Raw genomic sequence first — 27,131 nt, forward strand, 5'->3', positions numbered from 1 at the left:
ACTTTCGCCGATAAGAGATCACCTCCACTTTTGAAAATTATATATGTATATATGTATATACATAGGTTTTAATTAAAATAAGAAGATAGATGGATAGATAGAAAAATGGTAAAACCAACATGTTCCATACCTGGCAACCAGAAACTCATGATCAAAAAATATATGCAAGGCAGTCTTCGAAACTGCGGAAAAAATGTTTAACACAACATGTCCAGCAGTTCATAAAATTATAGATAACTGCCAGACAAATAATATGCAGCCTACAGGCCTATCATTCTCTAAAATTGCCCATATAGTCCACCAGTCTTTAAATGCTGGTAACAAATTGTCAGTCTCAATAAAACATCACAAAGATTTTTTATACGAAAACTGGATGTCAGCTTTAACACGCTTTTAGTAGTTTTAATTCAGTTTTAGATGGGTATTTAAAGACAAGCATTTTCATTAAAAGAATGTCACTAATCAAAACAAGAGTCAGAACAGTAACATTATATTTTAAATTTCTCAATTTTAGTTAATTTTTTGAATTCTGCGTAATCCAAATGACACCAGCTTGGGCTTATTTTGCATATTACGCAACTGTGTGACTGCTATAACAACGCTGTCAAAAATATTTACTTTGCCTATTTTTTTATTTCTTTTTTAAATTGCGGATGTCCACAAAGATAGTTTGAATATTTTGAGACTTTGCAATTCCAGACAAAAACTTACTAAATCCCCCTTTCCCCTATCCTTCACAAGGGAAAGGAGGAGACAGTCCTGTATCAGCAATCTTGACACAATACTAATATTTTATTTTATCATAATTAACACTGATTATACCGAAACTTTTTATAAGTTTAGTAAGTATAAGTTTAGTAAGGTTAATTTAGTATGTATAATTTTTTTTAACAAAAAACTAGTTTTTCACTCAAGAATGGAATTCTCCATTATGTCTACTTTATTTGGAGAAACTTTCGCGATAGAAACTTTAGCGCTTGTTGGCCTTTCTCGCAAAACTTTGTCTTGCTAAACTTTCAAAAATGGCCATTTGCGAAAATTTATTCAGTACAAACTTTCTAAATTGTCAATTTTCGAAAGTTTATCCATTTATTTAAAAACAGATTTGCTGGTTTTAAAAATAATTTCTTGACTCACCTTCACTTGGCTCGCCCTCTCGATAAAAAGAGACAACTGGCGCTGGGAACAAGATTGGAATAAACTTAGAAATAATTAAAATGTATGTATGGCTTATAACCAAGTTACTGGCGAAGACAATGACAACGATGTGTGAGAGCCGGAAGAAGACTAGCCTACAAATGTGTTTTATCTGTTTTGTGATTTTGACAATGAGCCCAATTTGTAAATAGAAGTTTTTAAATACCATTAGAAGGAAAATGACATCGTTAAAAAACGCTTTTCTATGATAGAAAATATAGGTCATTTTTTTATAAAAACAAAAATCACAAATAGCGAAAGTTTATCTAAAAAAAACTTTTCAATTTTAGATTTTGAGAAAGTTTATCTTGCGAAAACCTTTAGTTTTGAGACTTGTGAAAGTTTCTCCGAATAAAGTAGCAGTTGTGCCTAATAGTATAAAACTGCTACTTGTCAGACATTCTCGTAGACTCATTTCCATGCAATACTGTTCAAGCCAATAGACAATATACATATTTGTTATTACAGTCATCATTATGACCTGGGGTAGGCATGTTTTCTGTCTTTAAATTTTTAATATTTTACATACTGTTCAATTTTAATGTTTGAACTGAGAAAGGTATAACCATGAAAAGTCTACTTTTACCCCATGGAAATGTGAGCATGGAACAATATCACATAGCAATGTGTCTGCAAGAATATGGATATTGAGTAATAAAAACTATTATAAAAAAAAGGAGATAGATAGATAGATGTGCACATTTTGCATGGCTTGCCTCACAAATATTGAGGTAAATACCCTGTCTAATATGGGTTTTAACATGGGCCATGCATGGTAAACATTCACTTTACCATATTGAATCACCACAAAGTGGGATCAAACCTGCACCAAGTGCAAGAGTTATAACTAGCTAGCTAAACATGTTTTTAATGTATATTTGCATTGCCAGAGAGTCAAGCTAGCCACACCACACTGTAGTAAAAAAACCATCCACTGTTACAGTTCATGCTTTTTTTGCAAGTTTCCTTTCTGAGATTTTAAAGTAATGCAGCCAGGTATACCCAACTAGATACGTCATATCAAGTTAGGCTAGCTAGCTATAGTAGCAAAAATATGTCAGTGGTAATGACCCAGAGCGAGCTAGTAGGCTTAAGGCTACCTTTAGCCAGCCAGTTAGAGCTGAATACAATACTGTAAATGCCTTTTTTCATCAAATACAGAAAAACGCATAAACTCCTTGTATGTGTTACATTAAGTGAGTGAGACACCAGTTTTACCAAAAATAATTTTGTCTTTACCTTTGCTTTCCCTACAAGCCTTTGATTTGTTTACAATTTAAAGTGCGAGAAATCCCACCTCCTTGTCGCTCCGCAATTTTCTGTTCTGTAATTTACTTATTTGACCTAGTAGAATTTTTAGCGGTAAAAATTGGCTTTGAGTTTTGGGAGTTCCTGAAAAAAATTATCAAAAATTTTAAATGGAAAAAAAACACAAGTAACAAAAAGAACAAATTAGGCTAAAATAAGCTGAGAAAATAAGAACAACCCCATTTTACTTATTTTCACTGAAAAGAAAAGCGAGCAGTACATTATTTTCATACAAACAACTTGTTTTACTAGAAACTAGGTTGTCAGCAAACTAAACTGATGAATATTTCATGAGAGTTTTAACCGCAAATGATATTAATGAGTTTTTAAACTCATTGACCAACTCAAACTTATGTCACAAACGTTTAATTTTTTTATATACAGTGGAACTTAGAAGCGGATATCCTATTGTCTCGGGAGAATTCTTTTTTAAACTTTTTTTTTAATTAAACTTCTTAGATAAGAAACTTTCAAAGCGCACACTCTATGAAGCGGACACTTTTTTCAGTTCAAGATGAATATTTCGGCTAAAATTAACATCTAAACGCAGACATTACTATTTTTTATTTTTTTTTTATTAGTTTGTTTGTTTTTTTTAACATTTTTCAATAGCTGTATAATCATCTCGGGTAGTGGTTATTCTGTTTTTAAATTATAACTAGTAGTTGCGCAATGATTACAAGGAATTCCCACTCTGTAGTCCTTTTCTGACTGGAGTTGGGAAAAATTCAGTTCATATATCTTTTTACAGCGGACAAATATGTTTCTTTCGCAAATCTCCGAAGTTTAACTATAAAAGGTCGGATAAATTATCCTGCTATTTGTTTCGTCACATGCTTCCGGCAGTTTTAAAATAGCGTGTCAAATGTGATTCTGAGAAGCTCATATAATGCGTAGTTAGTCCATTGCACAAATAAACACAAAAAGGCCGAAGAAAAAGAAACAACATTATGGTTTGAAACAAAGTAGAGCTATTAATAAAATGGAAGCAGCTTTCGCGGTTGGCCGACCATGACTTAGGACAATACCTGGCCCCAACCTGAGCAAGTTTGTAGAAGCTGAGCGAAAAAGTATCGAGATTCCGCATGGTAATTAATGTCAATTTTTTTCTAGGTCACGCTACGAGGTTGAGATACAATATAATGTAAATGCGCTTCTGGGATTAGCCAAGTATACTTACGCCCTCTTAAAATAAGCGAAAGTTTAGCTGGGTATCCAGACCATCCTGGGGTGGGTTACGTAATTTCAACTGACAATTTCTATATACAAAATAAATGCCGGCAAATACTACAAAAGGAGAAGGGACCTTTGACCTTATATTTTCCCCAAAAAGTAGCGCTGATTATCAGATTATTAGTTCCTTTGCATGCAAGACAAAACTAATGATGCAATTAATTCAACTTCCTTGAATGATTAAAAGTATTGTCAGCAAAGAAACATACATACGGAGTCCCGCTGTAATTAGACCCCCCCTCTCACTCCTAGTCCACCCACCCCCCCCCCCCCCCCCCATTCCCCGTTTATTATATTTTACAAAAATTTTGGAGCTCCACAATCCACATTTTACATACACATATATTAGCAAGAAGTATAATACAGATATTAAAAGTACATTTATATTTATGTCGAGTCATCTTCATCCTCAAAATAATCTATTTTCCTTGGCGCGTAGGCTTCCTTGAATTTGTTATCGAACATTTCTAAATCGGTACGATCTCGTAGTACTCCCTATGAATAAAAATATATGCAGTCACCCAACACAAAATATATAGAGACAAATTAATTCAATATTTACTTCAATATTTAAGATTTCAGTTTAAGGAGTTCAGTCTCCAGGAAGGATTGCAAGGATAGGATTGACTATGTATTTTGCCGTAGTTTCACTTTTAGTAACACCATAAAGATCTTTAGTCTCTTGTATACATTTTATCGTATGCAGTATACGAAAGATTAAAGAACGGCAAATGCGTAGCGTTACCTTCTTGTCTTTTATAAACGCAACGGGTTTGACACGCTTAATAAAGGCAAGAGACCGTTTATACTTCATTCTACATACACTTCATTCTACGATAATTAAAAAAAATATTTTGAAAGAAGAAAATAGCCTTAAGTAACGCCATTATTATGTTGATTGTCCGAAAACTTTTTTAAAAAAATTAGCTAAATTTTTAAATGCGTACCTTGGGTAAGTAACCCAAAAGTTTCGCAGCATGCTCTTTGAGTAAACGCTGTCTTTCTTCTTCGACAATTTGTTTGCGGTAGGCTGCCATTCTTTCTATTTCTCGCTGCTCTTCCAGCGCTTTCTCCTAAAAATAAAAAACAAAATCACGGTAGCTACTGATGTGAATATAGTTTGACTGCAACAATGGGAAAAAAACTCATTGCAGTTATATTAAACTAAAATCACCAAAAACCCACGAACAGAAACATAATCTTCAAATGGATATTTTTAATTATCATTTCACTCCAAAATAAAATAACTAGGGGCTGAACACCACTTGTTTAAATATTTCACAGATAAGAAAACTTTCTTAAGATATTATAAGGCTGATCTTCACTTGTTGAAATAGTTCCCGAACAAGAAAATTTTTCTGGGCGAAATCTTTTAATTCATATCAGCCGCCACCTTAAATGCAATCCTTTTTTACAATTTCCTCCAATGTTTATACACGTGATGTATTTCTAGCATTTTTATTGGCTGGAAAAATTAATTTTCGGGAAAATTCTGAAAAAGTTGATTTTTTTTTTAATCTTCGGAATTCTGTCTAATCCATGACAAAATTTCGGATAAATCTGTATACTTGTTGGAAGATTTTCTTGTCAGGGAACTTTTTTTAACAAGCAGAGATCAGCCTTAGGTTATCTCATAGACGTTTGTTCAAAACATGCTCATATTTAAAGCAAAAATAACACACATGGCTCTGAAAAAAAAATTCTTAGACTTTTCTAATCAATCAAAATTTTTCGAAAAGGATATTTTTAACCATTACCTTATCCGTTTGCAGCTGTATTCTCCTTTCATCAATCAATCTTTCCACAGCTCTCTTGTGTTCCAGCTGTCTCATTCTTCTTTTCTGCGCATTCATTTGCTCAATACGATCATCTTCAGCAAACTTAGCTAACATCTAAAAATATTCAAAAGGTAAAAAAATATCATATAAAACAGATCCAGCTACATATTTTAATTTTGTCAGGGTGCTATACTTGAAGGGAATTTTAATGTGACATTTCGAAAAAATGTGAAAACATTTAGATTTAAAAAGTGTGCGCAATCAAGCCTACGTACTTGTTGTCTGAATTCTTCTTCTTCTTGTTTTTCCGCATTCTTCTTGTCTTCTTTCCATTGCAGTTGCTCCTTCATTGTCCTTTGCAGGTCCAAACGTTCGCGTATACGATTTTCCATGTTCATCTGAAAATAAAAATAAATTTGCAGTCCGATTCATGTGGTGACCTGAATAACTAAAAAGTTGACTAAATATCCAGCTAGCTTCTATTCAAGGCTTACAATTTCTCTTTGCCTGCTCGTTTCTTCTTGCTCCTCCTGATACAACTCCATACGAACTCTAAAACATAACACCACGACACGTCAATTCGCTTTTGAACGCACAAAACAAACTTTCACTCTTGCCCAATAACAAGAATTAATACAATGATTACAGGAGTGGCCACACACAACTACGCAGATGGAAGAAGAATATTATAAAACGACTCCCTGTTTAGACACACAAAATGATGTTTTAAAAAAAAATGTTCATCACATTGTGGTGTCCCGAAAGAAAGGTAATTCCATATACGCTTCTTCTCATAAGAATTTCAAAAATCTAAGCAAACCGGTTATTATTGTTATTTCTCTATTGTTCTAAGCAAGAGACCTATTGTTTGTCACCTGAAATCCTATCCTGATATTCTTATAAAGCATGTTCTTATGAAAAGGGTGTAACGCAAGAATTTAACACGCAACGGAACAATTTTTTTTAAAACAAGCTAGCTAACCTTTCCATTTCGTCTTTTTCGTATTGTTCTTGAGCAATTCTTTGGGCAAGCTAAAACAGAAAAAAAACCGAGGAAATCGTGATGAAAATTAGCAAGTAAAACAAATTAACAAGGCCATGCAACGATGGACACCAAACCAACATTTACTGTGGGATATAATATCATGCACAAACAAGCAAAAGTAAAAACTGCTTGAAACAGTCTTTCCCGTCAATTTCGTAAATTTTTAACAGCCGTTCCAAATTTGAAGAACAATAGGTAGCGTATGGTTATTTTAAAATGAAAAAAAAAATATCAAGAAAAAACATTTAGGGGATTAAAATGATCAAAAACTAAAAAAAAATGTTAAATTTGGATTTTTATTATAAATACAAAAACAAAAAGATAAAAAAATTTTTAGGCCAATGCCGCATATTCATTATAAATCTTTCTATGGCAGTACATGATCAGTCAGTAAACAGAAGCGGTCAGGAAATAAAAATATGTGTGAGGTAAATTTTAACAGACATAGCTACCTATGTTGTGTTCACGTCACTCCACATGTTACTTAAGTCAATATATATTAAATTACCCGTATACGTCTGTCCATCTGTCACGCCAAATGGTACCGCAAGTAGCAAGACGCACGTAATGCGGTATAAAAAGAACAGGCGAACCCGTGAATTTTTTCACGGGCTACCGACTAGTTTAATGAAATTAGCTGGGCTTGTGTCGTTTGTGTGTACTTATTGCATCTTCCTTGCCCAAGAAAACAAAGCTTACACAATTTAAGGCAATTATTATCAAATTCCTTATTGTACCTCGTTCTGTACTGCAGACATTTTCTCTTCCTTCTTCAGTTTCTCAACCATTCTCTCTTCTTCGCGTGCTCTCTGTTCCAAAGCGAATTGAAGTATGCGCTCGTTCTCTTCTTCCATGATTTTCTGCTCGTTTATTTTCCACTACAAGGGAGAAATACAAGATTTCCTTCAAGTCCACTATATGTCTGAATTCTTTGTAGAGATAATTTTCTACTAATCGTAAACTACTATTGGTACACCCCGTGAAAAAAATCTATTTAAGCGGATGAATGATAAAAAAGATAATTGTCCACACACACACAAAAATAACTTAACGAAAAGCCTAATTCCTTAAAAGCAAATATCAATGTTATTTTCAGGATTTTGACAATGCCCACATAAAGACACGTATATAAAACTCAGTCTGATTGTTTCAAAACAAGTTTACAAATTACCTCTTCCCTTTTCTTCATGAATTCTTCAACATACTCACGAGTAGCTTTCTGCTTTTTAAGTCTCTCTGCAATCTCCCTGTCAAAAAACAAAACAAAATGAAAAGTGTCTGATAATGTGCCCTCATAGAAAAATAATAAATAGCTGAGAATTGAATTTAGGTATTTAGATCACATAAATAGGAGGCAATATTAATTGTAAGATATAGTTGGCAACATATGGCAGCTAAGTGTGTTACTGACAAAAAGGCATCACTTCAATGTTTTTAACAACATAAATAACGATAAGAAATATAAGCTTATGAGCTTTAGTTATTTGGAATTGCCTTTAAATTTTTTACGCAAACTTTTTATTTTCGTGAACCACCACCAGGCGTAAATGCCTAGCTCTCTAAATAAATATGAACACTTATTTTGCAAAAGAGTATATTAGACCAAAAAAAGACAGTTCTAATTCAACTTCTCACAGAACCAGCTATTTACTTAAATGTTTGAAATTCTTTGCAAAGTATATCAGGCATCCTAAATAACAAAACTGCAATAAAAACACACAATTTCTACTAGCTCGTTATTAGAAACTAACCGTTGATCTTCTTCATAAATCCTCTTGACAATTTCATCAATCATTAACTTTTCTTTCAAGAATTCTTCATACTGCTCACGTTTTCTTCGCTCTTGTTCAAGGAGCTGTTTTTCTAGCTGTTCTTGATATTGTACACTCTCCTCCCAGCGTTTACGCTCACGTTCAGTTTCCATCTGTTTTGCGCGTTCGTGTTCTAACTGCATTCTCTCGGTCAATTCAGCTTCCTTTCTCTAAAAGTTTATTTAACGGTTCATTGCTTAGTCAACAATTAAATATCTTCCGTGAAAAATTTCTTCGCTTAAGGTTTATCTTAATAGAGAAGTTATAGAAAACAGCGAAAAAATTCAATTGAGTGTACCAATCCTCACATTTTGTAAAATATTTATTAAGCCCGAATGTAGCAAAATTCCGAAAATAAGTACATGGGCTAATATTTCTCTCATGGATTCTTTGGCAGGCTAGAAAATAGGTAGAAATAGGCTTATATTTGGGGAAATTAGAAAACTTAAAGAACCTAGTATTAATTTATTGTATATTCTGCATGCCGGTTTCCATGACAAAATGACCATGGCAGTGAAAATTACAAAATTATATTTATTTGATTGTCAATTCAGTAAAATAAGAATAATTATATACCTATTTTGAGAACGAAAAATTGCGTTGATCTATCCAGGCTTTAACCTAACCTTAACCTATTCATAACTACATGTTAAAAGGTTTAACCTTGTCTTCAAGAGTAGACAGAAAACTATTCCAGCAATTCTGGGATGATTTAATGCAAAAGAATTGCACATTTCAACAAATAATTACTTTAAATACAAAACAATATATTTAACACCAGTAATTACATTTTTAAATATAAGAGGCAAAGACATTAAAAAGATTGAAAAAGTCCTAGAAACCAAGAGGTTACATTCAGCACTATGGGTGTTATTGGTAAGGACTGATACAATAATAGTACTAATACTACTGAAATGAATAAGCGTACTTTTAATTGAATTTCTTTTGCAGCTTTCTCAGCCAATTGAGCGTGTCTTTCCTTGTTCATATGTCCAGCTCTAAGTTTTCCTTCTAATTCGCGTATTTCCCAACTAAAATATAATTCTGTAAAATTACTAAAAATTCTGTGGTAATTAAACAGCGAAATAGTTAAGTTTGTAGTCTTAAGAGCCATTTTCTGTAACAGTCACTCAAAGGAAAGGAGGTTTCCAGAATTACTAGATATTTGCTAGGTTAAAGATACTACAGTTTTAGAAATTTTAAAAACCTTGTTTAATTTAATTTAACGTTGAAGAATTTATGGCTGTTAAATATAATCTATTTTAAAGCCATTATAGCTTGGATAGGTTGATGACAGTAAAAAAGTTAGTAATCTTAAGTCGTGAATTCATAATGGTGTCGATTGTAGCGTGACCTGAACTGTTAGCTTAATGGCAGTGAAAAATGTGAAAAAAGGAAAAAAAGGACAAAAATATAATCTCTTATTTTGTGAACCTGTTTTCACGAATATGTTGCCTCAGTTTTTCTTCTCTTGTTTCTTCTAATTTCATTTGTTGCAGTTCCTACGAGAGAAATAGCATGCAATTTTTGAGCAATTTTCTGAACAATGTACATCTGTGTTCAGGTACACAGAGTTCAGGAACTCCAAAGGACACACCACCCCTACATTTTAGGCAGTATTCAGGCAGCCAGCCCTTGCAAATGCCAAGTAAATGCTGTTCGCAAATTTCTTGCTGATAAGCATTCTTTTAAATTGGGAGAACTGGTGGCAATAATAAACCATCACACTATGCTGAACAAAATCCGCAATGAAAATCAAGTATTGTAAGGAAAACATTAAAATAACCAGTGTATACAAAGATAGTCTTAAAAAGTATAAATGGATTTTTGCAATTCATCAGAATTGAAAGTATAACAGTATTACAAATCACCTGTGCTAATCTTTCTTCTTGTTCTCTCTGCTGTTCACGCATCGCTTTCATCATTTTAGACTACAAAAAAAAGCAAAAGACAAAGTATAAATTTGACTTCAAAATGAAAGACACATGGTTGCTCAATTGAACAACCCTTTACCTTTGTGATAGCCTCCTGAGTTTCTCTTTCATTCTTCTCACGCTGTAGTGTCTTTAAAAAGCGCCGTTCTTCCACTCTGTCTTCACTCGCCATATTTGCTTGCAATATTTTTTCCTAGGTATTATATTGACATAGATTATACATACAGTTCCACTTAAATGTAGCTTCACATGAGCATGATTATTGTCAGAATCTTACGCTGGATTTACCTGATTTATACATGATCATTTGAGTAAGACTTGAATACTTCAGACATTATATAAAGAGTGGGTAGGTGGTTTTTTTAAGTCTCAATATGGATACGATTCTGTTTTCGGCTCCTTATATTAGCCTTGTGTATTTTACATACCAGTATATATAAATAAAACTCAATAAGAAGGTGAAAAATGCTTGTTACATGAAATTTACTTGTTGCATTGCAGAGTTATCTTCATTTTTTATTCCCAAAAACTCAATTTTTTTTATGCTAGTGTGCTGAATTCTATGAAAAATAAATAGTCATTCAAAACAGGAAAAAACTTTGTTTTAAAAAATGTTATGGTATTTTCTAATCCATAAAAATTTTTGATAAGCAGAAGAGAAGGTCTGTTCATAAGGGATATATTTTCTGGTGAACGGGAATAATTTTTAACCATGATAGTAAACTAAAATCTTTGAGAAAGTACTTTGTACTAACTGTGTTCACATAACATATAATACTTACTCACCTACTAAGATCTGGGGTGTTAAAGAGAACCCGAGGTATAAAACGGGTATAAACTTTTGGGTAAGCTTGATTATGCCCTATATGTTTACTTACAAGCTTTATCAATGCATAGATATTATAAAGGTGAATTAATTAACATCAATTTTTTTACTAAAACCACACTTGTATGCTCGCCCAAGGCCTCTTAAATTTATTTCATAACTTGGGATCTGCAGCTTGGTTTGCAATAAAAAATTTTGGGTAAGCTTGTATATGCCCTATATGTTTACTTACAAAATTTAACTTCAACCTGACATGCAGATATCAAGTTATGGGGTTGTCAGCATTTATGAAGGTATACTACAAAAAATTTTTTAGTACAGAATAGCATAGAACAAGGTATACTGCAATTAAAGTGTTCTAAAATGCGTAAAGCAATTTTAACTTACATTACTTTCAATGTACAAAGTTGTTAACAAAAACATGTACCCTAACCTGTTGTAAGCGCCTGCCAGAATCTTCTCTATCCATATCTCGTCTTCTGTTTTTTTCTGCAATTTTTTGTTGTTTTGCATGGCTAAGCGTAACAGGACGAGCTGATCTACCAATGATTTCCTAGTTTGAAAACAAATACAATATGTTATTGACAGCAATAAAAAAATACTTTTACATATTTTACATACATCTCAATACTTAGTTGCTAAAATTATGAAACTTTGGAGAACCAATAAAGATTTATCAAAAAAATTACCAGATTCCAACTTTAAGAATCTTTCAAATGAGTTTAACTTGTTATGTCATTAAAAGTAAGCTTTAATAGACCTGAGACAGAGGGAGAAATTCAGATGGAAGAGAAGAATTAAGATTTCAGATAAAGGATAAAATTACAGAAATAGAGGTTCTCATTTTACTTTTTCCTTCAGCTGAGGCAAACAAAATGTGTGCTTCACTTGTTTCATGGTTCCATTGATTAAATAGGCAAAAGTGCAGCAACAGTAGTAATTAGCAAGCTGTCGTAATTGCCATCTGAGATCAACACAGTGACAGCAAACAAATTGCAAGCATGAAAATAGTAGAATTATGTAGAAGTATAAAAATATATCTGTAATGATCTTCTTTGTAAAACTTTTTATTCAAATGGAGTGATTTTGTTCAAACTTCGTTTCTACTATACTGTATTAGGGCTGACGCAAAAAATCTGTTTAGTATAGTGAAAATAAAAATTGTTTCATGCCAAAGCTCTCTGATCCATACCGTTCACACTATACCCACTTAGCTGTATCATGCAGTTATAAGGGCAGCTTGAGTGTAAAACAAAAATCATGACAGCAAGATTGGGAGTATCACAAACAAGAAAAAAGAAGCCAAAAACAACAACAAAAAGAATTGTTTTTTCATTAAAGATATGCAAAAAAAATACTTTTGTATATACCGCATGGACCACACTTTTCAAATGTTCCATTAATACCTTTTTTACAGGTTCAACTTAATATTGTTTCAATTTTATATTATTTCTGATCAAAAATTGTGACTTACAGGAACTGAAAAACACTCTTGTTTGAGAAAAAATAAATGAAATATCAACTACTACTATAACCAACACATCAAATGAATATTTTTTTGAATATTTAACACTTTTTGATCTCTAAGGCGACTCAAATTAAAATATTTGTTCTATGGGCCCGACCGACCCTAATTTTCATGAAAACAAAAAAAATAATAATATCAAGCAAAAAAGTTTTAAAGAAAAAAACATGAAAACAAAAACAAACATTTTCTCATCCCATCTCGTGAAAATATAATGAGCATAGAAGATATCAATAATGTTATTATTTTTTTAGTTAAATGTCCTACTAAAAAAGGTGAATCAATAACAATATTTTAGGACCACCATTGATAAGGCCACTGGAAGTTGATTCTTTGTTCATGGTAATTTGTTGCGATAAAACTAAAATGCACAGTGCGCTAATTTTGTAATCACAAAAATAGTTACGCGGTTAAACAGAAGTGTAAATTTTGATGTGATTTATAACAAAAATTAGCTACTTTCCCTAAAATAGTTATAATAAAGTGAAAAACAAGACAGATTATTGTTGTAACACCCTCCATCGTTATGATTAATATATATATGTTTAAAAATTCGAAAAACCTTGTCCTTGGATCACTCACGAAAATAAAAAAGTAATGAACCGTAGAGACCAGGTCCTCCGAAAGGCTAGAAAGCACAACAATGCCGAGGATTGGAAATTGTATAAAACTCTACGGAACAAATACAATAACAACATTAAACGTAGCCGAGAAGAATATAATAAGAACCTATTACAGGAGAACAACTTGAATCCAAGGAAATTTTGGATCATCATAAAAAATTTGTTTTCAACGAAGAGTAAAGCAAATTTCGCTACAACCACGTGCAACAAAGCAGAGAATATTGCAAAGGCAAATACGTTTTGTGATTATTTCTTGACAATAGTGAAGACATTAAAATCTAGTGTATCTTCATTAAATTACTATGTCTGGAAGACTCCGCATTACATCGCTCAACGAACTGTTAAAACTTTCAGAATGGAATATGTATCTAAGCTTTATATTGAAAAAGAGATAAAATCGTTTAAACCAAAAAAAGCCACTGGATTAGATGAGTTACCAACCAAGCTTCTTAAAGACTGTTTACATATCATCAGCAAACCACTATGCCATATAAACAATTTATCATTGAGAACTGGACAAGTACCATATATCTGCAAATCAGCTAAAATAACACCCGTCTAAGTCAGGTGATATTAACAAACCAGACAGTTACCGGCCGATTTCTGTTTTACCAGCCCTCTCAAAAGTACTTGAAAGTCTATACCCAGCTAAGCGGATATCTAGAAGCCAACCAACTCTTATCGGAGTTTTCAATTTGGATATCGATCAAATAGGTCTACATCGACCACAGCAACATGTTTGTTGACAACATCAGAAAGGAAGTTGATAATGGAAAGTTAACGGGAGCTGTATTTATTGACTTAACTAAAGTGTTCGACACTATAAGTCATGCTGTTTTATTGCAAAAACTTCAAAGTTATGGTGCCAGAGACAATGAACTGTCATGGTTCACTGATTATCTTTTTCAGAGACATCAGTCTGTGTCAATAAAGAACAGCTTATCATCTTCAATGCCGGTGTTCAATGGTGTTCCACAAGGTTCAATTTTGGGGTCATTGTTATTTGTAATATTTTTCAACGACCTGCCTGACGTATTAGAAAATTGTAGAGTGATAAAATACACAGATAACACTGTTGTCTACTTTCCACACTCAAATAAATCGGTGATTATGTCAACCCTTACAAAAGAACTTTCAAATATATCTTCATACTTAGATTTAAATGAACTTATAATCAATATAAAAAAGGGTAAAACTGAAGTCATGCTTATTGGAACAGCTAAACGTCTGTCACTACATACTGACGACTGCACTGTTAATTATAGCGACACTCAAATCAACCATGTTGTCTCCTACAAATATCTTGGAATTTTAATTGACAGTACACTAAACTTCAGCCAGCAGTTTGATAGATTATATACAAAAAAGCCAGTTCGAGAATTAGACTGCTTGAAAGATCAAAAGTAGCTGGAATGATCTACCGGTTGATGATTCTACCTGTTTTTACTTACTGTTCGATAGTTCATTCAGATCTCACCAATGGTCAAATTGACAAACTGCAATCCCTTACAAATCGAGCAAGACGCATTGTCGGTGATCACGAAGTTAAAATTCCGTATATTCACAGCGAGATGTTGAAACAGTTGTGCATGTTTGTAAGGAAGTGTTTGGATGGAAATGTTTGTGCCAGCTTCGAAAACTACTTTGAAAAGGTCAATCACCAAGTATACACAAGAAACTTGAATACCTCAGTAAAACTTCCTAAAGTAAATCTTTCAACGGCAAAGAAGTCATTTTATTATTTTGGAGCAAAATTATATAATGAGCTCCCTTCGCATATAAAACGCGAAGAAAATATTCAAGGACTAAATATATTTATATTTATAAAAATATATATAAGATACAAAAATACATTCTGTTGCAAACTAAATAGTGTCCTTTGTTCAGAGATTATTTTTTACTAAAGAATGGTAGTGTATACTGACCTATATTCACCACCAACCTATTTTCACCACAAAAAACCCTAGTGCTTTCCTGTTGTTCTTATGAATTTGCTTTGAGCAAAGACAAGGGCTAAATTTGACTAGAATCCATTGCAAAAATTGAACTTTATAGAAAATGAGGTCAACAATCCAACGACCACTGTGATTAAATAAACATCAATGAAAAAGATCTTGGCTGAGGTATAACATTAGCTATGTTGGTGTGTTGGCTATATGTTAGTTCATATACCTCAGCGCAAGAGGAAGAGAAATCTATTATCTGAATTTATACCATTAAATTCAATCATACCAGGAAAATCTTTTCATAAGTTTGTTGAACATGATGTTTGTTAGGCGTGACAAAAATAAATATGGGAATGGCTATTGAGAAAAAAAATAATTTGGACGTCCAAATTTCCAAGAGATAATAAGAAAATCAAAGACACTCTTCTTCAAATCACCTTACAACCATGCTGCAATGTTTTTCTGATTTTAAATTACCCCTTAACTTGCTTAGCATGCCCTCCCCTGGGATAACTTTTGAAATTAACAAAACTGATTTATCAAGTAAATGTAACATGGAAAATAGTGTGCATGTATAGAACAGCCTTTAAAAGTACAATCAGATCAATTTCTCTTGTGTTGCAAAAAAAGGAAGACAGAAAGGGAAATCTTCATTTCAACCAGTCATGAAAGGAGTTTGATTGGCTGCAACTGACTTTGACTATACTAAATGCTTATTTGCAAAATAATAAGCAAATTTACAAACCTCTTCTTGACCTACAAAAGGACGCTAAAAAACGTTTTTGTGTCATGCCTAAACATCAAAATAAAATTTGATGGTTTCTTGGCAAACTACAAAAATTAATTTTTAATCCCTGTTAAAAATAGGAATTGTGTGGTGAAATTAAGGTATGAAATTAGCTACTCTCTAGACGCATTTCCATGTGATACTGTTCAAGCCAATCAAGGGCCATCATTATACAGATTATTTGTTATTAAAACCGCCATTACAAACTGCAGTAAGCATGCTGTTTAATCGAAAAACCTTCATAAATAAAAGACTGGATTATTCAAGGATATCTGTCTTTTATGGCTTCAAATCTTTAATAGAAGAGTTTCAATGTTTACGTTTTTGTGGGATTCTTGCACATGCATGGATAAACTCAGAAAAATCGACAGACAATAAAATGCAGACTTTAGGTGATGAAAGTCAAAGTATTAGCATTTATTAGCATATTATTAGCAAATTAGCATTATTTTTCCTGCAAATAGAATAAGTTAAGTTAAATTTGTGATATCGTAATACAGATAGCGTCTGCAAAATACCATACTTCATTACTAGCTACAGACGTTATAAAGTTGCTTACCTTACGAAAATGTTGTAATGTGAAGTTTTGTCTACAGTAGCTAGCTAGCTAGCTAAATAGATTTCTTGATGATAAGACAATTTGGGTCTTCTACTTGCTCCGGCCAATGTATTTTCAAATTTTGTTAGCTTTTGACTTGCATTCTTATTTTAACGGCGCGAAATATTATAGCTATTCTTATCTTAAGGTTGTTGTTGTTTAAAGGATTCTTAAGATATTTGCTAAGCTACCTGAGTTTAAAAAGAAAAATAGATTAAAATAATCAAAATAATAATATTACCATTTCGTATTTTCAAGGTATCAATTTCGGAATCAATTTTGTAGTTGGAAATGTCTTTTTGCCCTGGAGTGACTTTTGATCGGACGTCCGCGATTTATCGTTGTTGACATTTTAGTTCGCCATTTTGTAAATTAAAGTTGCTATGAAAGCAATGTGGATATATACACCAACTCGACTTAACGCGAGACCGCGTTTATAAAAGAGACCGGGACGAGCTTACTAAGCAATGTTTGTGCACAATTAAAATATTTTTAAGTAAAACTGCAAACTAGTAACTACTAACTACTAACTAGTAACTCTCCAAATTATTTTGTATGAGATCTCCGACTTGATCCCTGGAATGTCTACCTAACAGAAAGTTACAATTGAAGATTTTTGGAATTTAAATAATAGAATTTCAATCCACATTGTATCTTTTCTCTTCTGACCCTGGGACGGCGATACAAACATGTTCGTAGCATACTCAAGCCGAGCATTGCCAGATACAGAATCTTGTTATAACCAATTAGAAAAGCAATGCTTAGCAATTATCCATGTAACTGAAACGTTCTTTTTGTATGTACTTGGCCCAAACTTTGAAGTTTTTACAAACCACATAATATTGGTATCAATACTTTACTTTACCATTGCAAGGATTTAACTTTAATATTCGTCGCATTAATGACTCATTCAACCCGGCAGATTAATGTTCCTGATACACCGTTCCTGATGATAATAATAATGCAAGCTCCACCAGAATGAATGAAAAATACGCTAATTTTACACAAAACATACCGAAAAGATATAATTACACACTAAAAATGACCCGATTATGCAGTGTCTGAAAGAACTTATTCGTTCTACTAAATCGTATTCAATTGATACTTTATTCACAAAATCATCCCAACTGTACAGTGGAAAAACCACACTGTACAGCAAAAGACGCAACAAGTTCACTTGCAGGACCGAAAAATTCTTGACGTTCACAGGAAATCGATTTGAAGCAGCGACTTGTAGCCTTGTGTTAGAACGTAGCAGATGCACGGAAAGTCTTCAGTTCAAACCCCAGTTGAGTCATGTCAGAGGCTAAAATGTTAATCAATTTTTTCTGCTAAGCGTTCAGCACGAGAAAAGGATGAATATCTTAGGTGTTTGACACAAGAAATTAGATAATATAGACATTCAGTAGACAGGAAAAGAAGCATTTCAAGTTCTGTCGGAAGTTGAAGTCAATACGCTTTTGAAATTCACAAATCATCACGAACTTAAATAAATTTCTAAAGAAGGTGTGTAGCATGGCTTAAGCGTATAAAAATTATTGGGTTAGCAGAAGTCGAATTTTTATAGACCTTAAAAAGTAGCTACACGAGAAAGGCATTAGTTTCGCTTTAATGCCGAAATGTCCGGTGGTAAAAACAGCTTGTCTGCGGGCTTTCAGGAGAGTATGATAAAAAGAAAGAAACATTAACTTATAAAATTAAAAAATGGCATCAATTAACATGCAGTAATCTCTTCGATGTCATCCCTGGCTTCAATAAAAACAGCAGTCAAAAATGAACAACAGATAATTTTTTTGTTATATTTTGCTCCTCTGTTCTACCGAAAACCGTTCGTTAAAAAGAATACTATATGCGACAACTTCGTTCCAGAGACCTTTGCCTGGACATGTGATCATGTGTTGGTAATAGTATTACTTTTAAAGGAAGAACATTCCCCGTGACCTAGAGCCAGGAAGAGAAAATCAAAAAGCTTATTGCTTGTGATTTTAATATTTAAGTTAAATTAAATGATATTACAACGAAATCAAAAAACTGTTATCGCAAAAAGAAACTCCTTCATTTACTAGAATCAAAATTCAAAATTTCTTTTTTATTTCACAACATAATATGTTTGTTATTGATCTCGTGCTGATCCTTTTTCATTTTTTGTACTTTTGACCCTTTCAAATTTTTCTTGATATGATATCTTCATTCATCGTTGCTATTGTAGCATTTTGAAGAACGGTAACAGGAAAGAGATCCTGGAAGGAGGATTGATAATATGAGCTCATCCGTTGAGTTATTTTTCAAACTTTACTACGGCTACGTATGTTGTGGTAAATCTACTCCAACTTTAGCTACTAGAATGTAATCAATACATTGTGCATTTACCTTAATGAAGTGTTTCATATCTCAACACCCGTTATTGTGTACTCCAATTTCTTCGTTCACTCTTTCAGGAACGGCACCCTGTTGCCTTTCTATTTGTGACGGATGACGCAATCTCCGAAAATAAATGTATATTTTACCGAACAAAAAATACAACCCGCATCCGTAGGTTGCGATTAAGATCACGATAGTTAGTGTGTGTCTTAAATCAAGATCTTCGATTGGTTGCAGAATGGTGATTGCGGCCAGTGCAAAAAGAAACCAGGATTCTATGGTATTTGGTTCAGCGTCTTTGTATGGTTGACTGACACTGTGAATTATCAGAAAAATAAGACAAGTGAAGGAGAGCATTATCTAAAAAGAAAGAAAGATTTTAGCAGCTAAATATTTGTACAATACTAGTCGTTAGCCCGTGGAAAAATCCACGTGTTCGCCCGTCGTAGCTAAGCTACCATTTTGCGTAACGAACAGGCGTGTACGGGCATTATAATATAGACTAGCCGTTAACCCTGGGAAAAATCCACGGGGTCGCCCGTCTTTTATGTATCGCATTTCTCTTGTTAAGAGCTTAATTCAATATACTTATATTCAACACTGTTCCTTATAACGGCAACAACTTGCAACAAAACAAAACAAAGATGACACTGAAGAATATTCGTTTTCAGTAAAGAAAAAACATTCGATTTTTTTAAAAACAAACTACATATCTTACCTGCTTTAAACGTATATCATCATTAAAAACATATATACCAATCAGTATGGCTCTTCGAGATAAATCGTAACTCCACCACCATCCCTTGTCAGCAAGAATCCGAGAAAAGCCCACTGGCTTGCTAACATCGCGCCTTCAAAAAAATTTTAAAAATACACATACACACAAATAAAATGCCTAGTGTTCGTTGTTGGATCAGAAAACATACAGCTTTTAGAAATATAAGTTTAATACCTGTAACCTTCAGTAAATGAATCTATTACAACCATTTGACAAAGGTTAAAGCGCCAAATTCTTTGTATTTTTCCAAAAACGATAAGGGGGATCAACACAATCGGAATTACAACGCAAACACTAATAATAATGTATGCAATGATAAACAAAACAAAGTGATGACCAGTTTTACATTCAACATTTCCATCGTAGTAGAATACTTCTTTACCTGCAAAAGTAAATTAAAAGTAATTTTGCAATAACATGCTAAAAACAATAATAACATGAATTACAAAAAATTGTTAAATTATTATAAATTATTATAAATTAGTATAAATTATTATAAATTATTATAAATTATTATAAATTATTATAAATTATTATAAATTATTATAAATAATTATAAATTATTATAAATTATTATAAATTATTATAAATTATTATAAATTATTATAAATTATTATAAATTATTATAAATTATTATAAATTATTATAAAAACAGGTGTGCCAAAAAAAGACTCGCCTATACTAGTCGGTAACCCGTGGATAAATCCACAGCTTCGCTCGTCCTTTATTAACTGCATTCCGTGTAACTCGCTACTGCGGCTACCATTTTTCGTGACAGACAGATGCATACGGGTATTATAATATAGACTAGTCGTTAGCCCGTGGAAAAATCCACAGGTTCGTCCGTCCTTTTTATACCGTACTGCGTGCGTCTCGCTACTTGCGCAGCTAAGTTACCATTTTGCGTGACAGACGGATAGACGTATACGGGCATTATAATATAGACTAGTCGGTGACCCGTGGTAAAATCCACGGACTCATCCATCCATTCTATGCCATATTACGTGCATCTCGCTATTTGCAGTACCATTTTGCGTGGAAGACAGACGCATACGAGTATTAAAATATAGAATAGCCGAGAGACCCAGCGTTGAAACGCCGGGTTAAACCACAAGTAACTGTTGTTGAACGCCTGGAGGAGCGCTTAATAAGAACGGCAAACTGTGCGACCCGGTCAGGTGGAGCGCTTTAGTACGGGTAAGTAGTATGTAGCAAATCTAGTGGAGTGCACACATCATTGTAGTGTTGCAACTGTAACATATTTTTCAAAAAAAAAATTTCCTGCAACAAAAGCTGAATTAAAAGAGAGTTAACAAACCGTTGTTATTCCGTCATAGCAGAGACACACAGACAGAATACGGCTATTATTATAGAGATAGTCGTTGCCCGTGGAAAAATCCACGGGTTCGCCCGTCCTTTTTATACCGCATTGCGTGCGTCTTGCTACTCGCGCAGCTAAGCTACCATTTTGCGTGACAGACAGACAGACAGACAGACAGACAGACAGACAGACAGACAGACAGACAGACAGACAGACAGACAGACAGACAGACAGACAGACAGACAGACAGACAGACAGACAGACAGACAGACAGACAGACAGACAGACAGACAGACAGACAGACAGACAGACAGACAGACAGACAGACAGACAGACAGACAGACAGACAGACAGACAGACAGACAGACAGACAGACAGACAGACAGACAGACAGACAGACAGACAGACAGACAGACAGACAGACAGACAGACAGACAGACAGACAGACAGACAGACAGACAGACAGACAGACAGACAGACAGACAGACAGACAGACAGACAGACAGACAGACAGACAGACAGACAGACAGACAGACAGACAGACAGACAGACAGACAGACATTATAATATAGAAGTCGTTAGCCCGTGGAAAAATCCACAGGGTCGCCCGTCCTTGAAATTAACCCGTTGCAACAAAGTGATCAAAAATATATCGCATTTGGTATTGGTGCGCACTTTTAAAACTTCGTGTTTTCGCTACGAGACGCGGCTTTCGCGGACACACTGACAACATACGGCTATTATTAAAGAGATGCAATCCCTAAAATTTGCAAACGCTAAGTTAAACCTTTAGTGAGAAAAAATTAACGTCGCAAAAAATCAATCTTAACAAACAAAAATAAGTAAAATTAACCTACCACCCATGTTAACACAATGAAGAATTGCAAAGCTTGTTTCTGTGAAATATTTATACATAAACGTAAACAACACAAAAAAACGCTGGAAAGGTCGGCTTGCTGTCCACTTTATTCTTTGTTTCAACAGGTACACCACAAAAATTACCAAAAGGACGGTCACCGGAGTAACATAGCTAATTGCTACAGATTCCAAATTGGTTAACCCTGGCATAGCACATTTACCAAGCGGGAACTCACTTAAACGACCAATGTCCACTATGCCCGTAATAAAGTGGATTTTCGCGCCAATTTTATCGTGCTGCGTGAATACATATGGTAACACCTGCACGTAGAACAGCACACTACGAAGCTCGGCTGGTATGCTGACGTTGAAATAGATAACAACACAAGTCAGGACGACGATAAGAATGATAGAAAAAGAGAACACCCATCCTGTTCCCTTGCAATCCCGACATTCTGAGTTTTGCAAACCGAGAGATAAGCCCTTGTTGCACTGGCCACATAAGATACCATTTCTTCCTTCAATGCAGATGTTGTTTGGTGTCTGATAATCATACAAACAGGTTCCTTCAAGTACATCTTTGTCTTTTGATGTATTGCATGAACAATAATTTCGTGGGCATAGGTAAGTGACAAATTTTCCATTTACTACACCCGCCCAATATCCTTCCTTAAGATGAATGTACCGTCCATCAGTGCATCTAGAAAAAGCTTGGATATAAACCTATATTTTAGGAAAGAGAATTTTGTGTCGGTAAATACCAATATTAAGGTGACGGTATACCATTTGAGTATGGATTTTTTCAAAAAGCATTTTTAAATACCTATCAAATAATATAAAAATAACTTGAAACCTTTTAATTTGTAAAAAGTACAGAGACATTTTTGAAACACACCCTGCCTTCAAAAAAGTGACTTAATTTACAAAGCTACTTCGTTTCCAACTCTCATTCGATTTCCTTTCGAATCGTGATAGATATATATTTTTAATTATTTTTCACAAAGGCTCCGTTTATTTTTTATTTTACTTTTTCTAAAAAAGCCATTTTTAACTTAAACTTTCCTCTTTAAGATGTAATATCGAGAGAATCGCTGATTTTTTGAAAATAAAAAAAATTTATTTAAACACGTTGGATTCAGCACCTTAGCCCTTTTCCTGGTAGAGCTTCTGTAGTTTTGTAAAAGAGATTTGAAATGTAATAGATGGTATACGAAAAAAACAACACTACGAAAAACTGTTTTAAAGATTTTTTAAAATATCACATCTTTGAAGCATACTCATGATATTTCTGTGTTGCGTCGCACGGGGTTAAAAACGTAAATACACGAAACTAACAAAGTAAGTAATTAAATACCTTTTCACTCCCTCAATTTCATCGCATACACAGCTACCATCCTTAAAATGAAACCCAGGGTGGCACTTTAAAGTTTGAATATTCAAATATTTTGTAGCAGTGAAATCAGACGTTGTGTCGCTGATCTCAATGATATGTTGTTTTGATTTATTGTTTGTAAGTGCTTCGTAAGTCTCTTTGTTGGGAATCTTTACTGAAAGCTAAAACATGTCAAAAAATGCAGTATAATTAAATTAGTCAGTGTGGAACGAGTGCCGTTCAAGTCAATTAGAAAAGAAATTGCACAAAGTTTCTATGCCAAGTTAGGCTGCAAGAAGATCAGCACAAAACAATAAGCAATTTAATTTATCAGTTTGATGACATTTCGTAGTTTCTTTTACATCGTCCTACCTTAGTAAAAGCCTTCTCTGGTGTCAACACCACATGTTGAATAAAAAACACATCATCCTTTTTCTCATTGCCATATTTACTTCGTTCGATGCTTCGAAGCAGAGGAATACTGTAGACCGTATGATTTAGCTGGTCTGCTGCAGAGAGTTTTATTAAGAATGGTTCACCTGGAGCAACCTTAAAAAGAGGAAATAAATTTTTGTAAGTAATTGGACAAAATGAATTTTTTACGAATCATCGCATCTGAAAGGTCAGACCAAATAAAGGAAGAAGATATTAATGCCCGGCAAGACAAAAACGTGTCAAGTAAATCTACCCCACCCCAGAAATATATTTATAATGGTAACGGGCAACCTCGACCTCAGGGCCTTTTTCCCTAGCTAGCTCTAGCTAGTGTTTTTGTTGACTCTGTCAAAAAAGTGTGCAATGGAAGTATCACCATTTTGTCTATTTTTATTTATATAATTTGTCGATAATCCCATATAAAAATCCACTCAACCTGTAATAAAAAAAGATCCGTCATTTTGAATTTTAAGGAATATCAGTCAACACACAAAAAATCCTTTTTAAGAAATTTATTTACCCGTTGCTTTGATTGTGTAGAACTTAAAATTCTGATCAACACAATGTATAGGATTGTGTGTACGAACAATTACGAAGATTAAAGTAAAGGTTTTCGAAGACGTAATCAATGGACAGACGGACGAAATAAATTATCGACTAATTAAAACTCGTAATGCAAAGTTTTTACCAAACAGAATTTTTTCGATTGAAAATCAAGAATTTGGCGGATATTTCGAACCTCACCTCAAAATTCTGTTTCTTTTGTACTTGGTATTCATATGTATCCGTGGCAATGTCAACTTCTGCATTAAGCAATTTTTTATTCTCTTTTGAAAGCGAAGCAAGTTCTAAGTAATTTCCTGTGTAGGTGAACACGTCCGTATTCCAGCGTAATGATTTTGTATAACTTTGATAACCCAGGGCTTCATCTTCACTCCATTGACAATGTAATAAAGTTGAGATGTAAATGGCGGCACCTTTCTCTGTTGCACTATTGTTGATAAATGTAAGTTTGGCCTGTTGTTAAAAAAAATGGAAAATGGAAATTTTTATGAACACAAAAACACTATCTGATTAGCGATATGTTTGAATAACTAAGCAACAAGATTACTCAGGTCATATGAAGCCTTCATTAGAAAGAAACACTTTGTTTCCTCCGTAGATAAATAAAAGCATCGCTACAGCGTGTTTGATCAAAGCACTTACATTCCATTCTGAGGGTGGAGTTTTTGCTGTGTAATACTGCAAAAAACAGCCTGGGTTGTATGGATACATTGTTTCAACAAAATTCGATGACTCAACATAAAGAGCTCCACCGCTAATGTCAGCTTTGTTACCATGGAAACAGAGTTCACTTTCAGGATGCATGACGATACGTGATATGTCAGCCACATATATAGCACCCCCAAACTTTCCTCGATTATTCAGAAAGCTAATATGTCCTTTAACATGTAGTTCTGCCTGTGAGATGTATATGGCGCTTCCTCCATAGTTATTTTGTATTGTGATTCTTCCAGCTAGTACAAGACCTAATCTGGAACTAATTACAGCTCCTAGATATTCTCTTGAATTATCGTCAGGATAATTAGTCTCGATTATACAATCTTTAAACACAGGAATTACTGGTGCAACAAATCCGATTGGCTGGTTAAATAGAAGCCTAATAGCTGATGCTGATTGAGCAATGTTTTGGGTAAAAACAGTTTTATGAATTTCAATTGTTACGCTACCAGATCTAAACGATTCTCTGTTCGGATGCCGGTTATTTTGTATTAGCTTTGTACCACCACCCATCATGGCTTGGTTCATCTTCACAACTGTGTTCACCATTTTAAAAAAATTTCTGTGAGAATAGTCCCAGTTAGAACATATAAAACCGCCCCCGGTTTGAGTAACGTAATTTTTTGAAATAATTAAGTTGCTTAAAAAAACCTTGTTGTCTGTGGTATTGTGTACATTTGTGACAAATATACCGCCTGCATAGGTTGCCGAATTCTTTTCCACGACAGAATCCGCAACAACTACAGTATTATTGTTGCTATTAAAAGCATGTAGAATAGATATTCCTCCACCTAAAGTAAAATAATTTGACAAAATTCTCTTCTTTTCCTTTGTAGGGTGTGTGCTGGTGAACTTTGAGTTTTTAACAAAGGCTGAATTCTCTTTAATTACACAGTTCTTGATTTCAACGTTGTGATGGCTACCATTATGAAACATGATACCAATTGCTCCTCCGATGTTTGTTTTTCCAAACACAAACCCGTCTTTAAATTTTTTCGCGACATTTTGTGCGTTGTTTCTTAAAAATATTGAATTTTGTATGCTTATGTTACTGTCGATCGCATTTATCCCGGAAGCTGAGTTATCCATGAAGGTACAATGCTGAAAGGTTGCATTCATGTTGAACAATACCACGGCTGCTGCAACTTGTGAACCACAATTACTAAAAGTAATTCCTGTTACGTTTATCGTTCCCCTTCCAAAGAAGCGAAATCCAGCTTCTGGTTCCGTGCAACTTATTTTTGCTCCTTTAGCTGCTTTCATAACTATACTACCATTTTTAAACTTAACACTAAGAAGAGAATTTATTTTAACTTGGCCAGTTATCTGCAACTCGATGTTACGTTTGCCATCATAATTTTTGAACACTGTGTTTGCGTTCGAGGTTGTCAATATCAACGCTTCTGTTAGTATGAACGAAATGGCTAAAATAAAGCATGTATGTAAATTACGCTGATTCATCATTTTTAACAAATCGTCCTTTCACCGGGTCACAATGTGTGTCTTTGTGTCACAAAGTAACTGGCTTTAAACTCTAATGATCAACAAGCTAGCCAACTTGTTGTTGTCTGACAGAAAAAAAATCCCTGGTTTATTATTACTATAGTTTAATTAGAGTTAAACGCACTTGTTTTGTCAACAAAACAATTAAAGTTTTCCATAACGAAGGCATTGTTATAATTCCTTGAAAATATTTGAATCGTCATGCTTACTATCTTACTATAAAAGCACGGAAAGATTGGAAGATAAAGGAATCATAAAAAGGAATAATGATATGAAAGAGGAAACGTTGGCTGTTAATGTTCAAACTATTTGATGAAAGATAATACTCAATATAAGGGCTAACCAAAAAAATAATCTAGCTGATTAAATAATGCTCAAAATGTCGATATTCTTTCACTTTTTATGTTGTGCTTGTTTAGAGCATGCTGGCATTTTTTAAATTTCCAACCGTCAACAGATTACGTGACGATGTCTATTTTTTTAAAGGATCCCTGTAACTTACTTTAGCAACCTAAAACCTTCATTGTTACCCTCGCTCATAGCGCCTGTTGCCTCTTTTCTATAACCTGGACGGCGAAACGAACATGTATCGTCGTCCGATGTTAGAAATG

At 33.8% G+C, this 27,131-nt stretch overlaps 2 protein-coding genes across 2 annotated transcripts; both read right to left on the reverse strand.

Annotated features, from left to right (window-relative positions):
- Nucleotides 1-4,060: 4,060 nt before the first annotated feature.
- Nucleotides 4,061-17,008, reverse strand: LOC130657058 (meiosis-specific nuclear structural protein 1-like). Its single transcript, XM_057460020.1, has 15 exons — nt 16,853-17,008; nt 11,566-11,685; nt 10,386-10,499; nt 10,244-10,303; nt 9,807-9,874; nt 9,301-9,403; nt 8,313-8,542; nt 7,733-7,808; nt 7,299-7,439; nt 6,499-6,548; nt 6,011-6,068; nt 5,792-5,914; nt 5,496-5,630; nt 4,686-4,811; nt 4,061-4,233 (listed from the first exon to the last, which is right to left on the reverse strand). The coding sequence occupies exons 1-15, from the start codon at nt 16,853-16,855 to the stop codon at nt 4,126-4,128; spliced, it is 1,515 nt and encodes a 504-aa protein (XP_057316003.1). The 5' UTR covers nt 16,856-17,008; the 3' UTR covers nt 4,061-4,125.
- Nucleotides 17,009-18,549: 1,541 nt separating this feature from the next.
- Nucleotides 18,550-27,072, reverse strand: LOC130657400 (uncharacterized). The gene is made up of 8 exons (XM_057460383.1): nt 24,943-27,072; nt 24,481-24,753; nt 23,674-23,850; nt 23,284-23,483; nt 21,929-22,629; nt 19,925-20,132; nt 19,691-19,823; nt 18,550-19,332 (listed from the first exon to the last, which is right to left on the reverse strand). Exons 1-8 carry the CDS (start codon nt 26,479-26,481, stop codon nt 19,003-19,005), a joined length of 3,561 nt encoding a protein of 1,186 aa, XP_057316366.1. The 5' UTR covers nt 26,482-27,072; the 3' UTR covers nt 18,550-19,002.
- Between the last annotated feature and the right edge of the window lie 59 nt (nt 27,073-27,131).

Source organism: Hydractinia symbiolongicarpus, chromosome 9, assembly GCF_029227915.1.
Source record: "Hydractinia symbiolongicarpus strain clone_291-10 chromosome 9, HSymV2.1, whole genome shotgun sequence".
In the NCBI taxonomy this organism is placed as follows: Eukaryota; Metazoa; Cnidaria; class Hydrozoa; order Anthoathecata; family Hydractiniidae; genus Hydractinia; species Hydractinia symbiolongicarpus.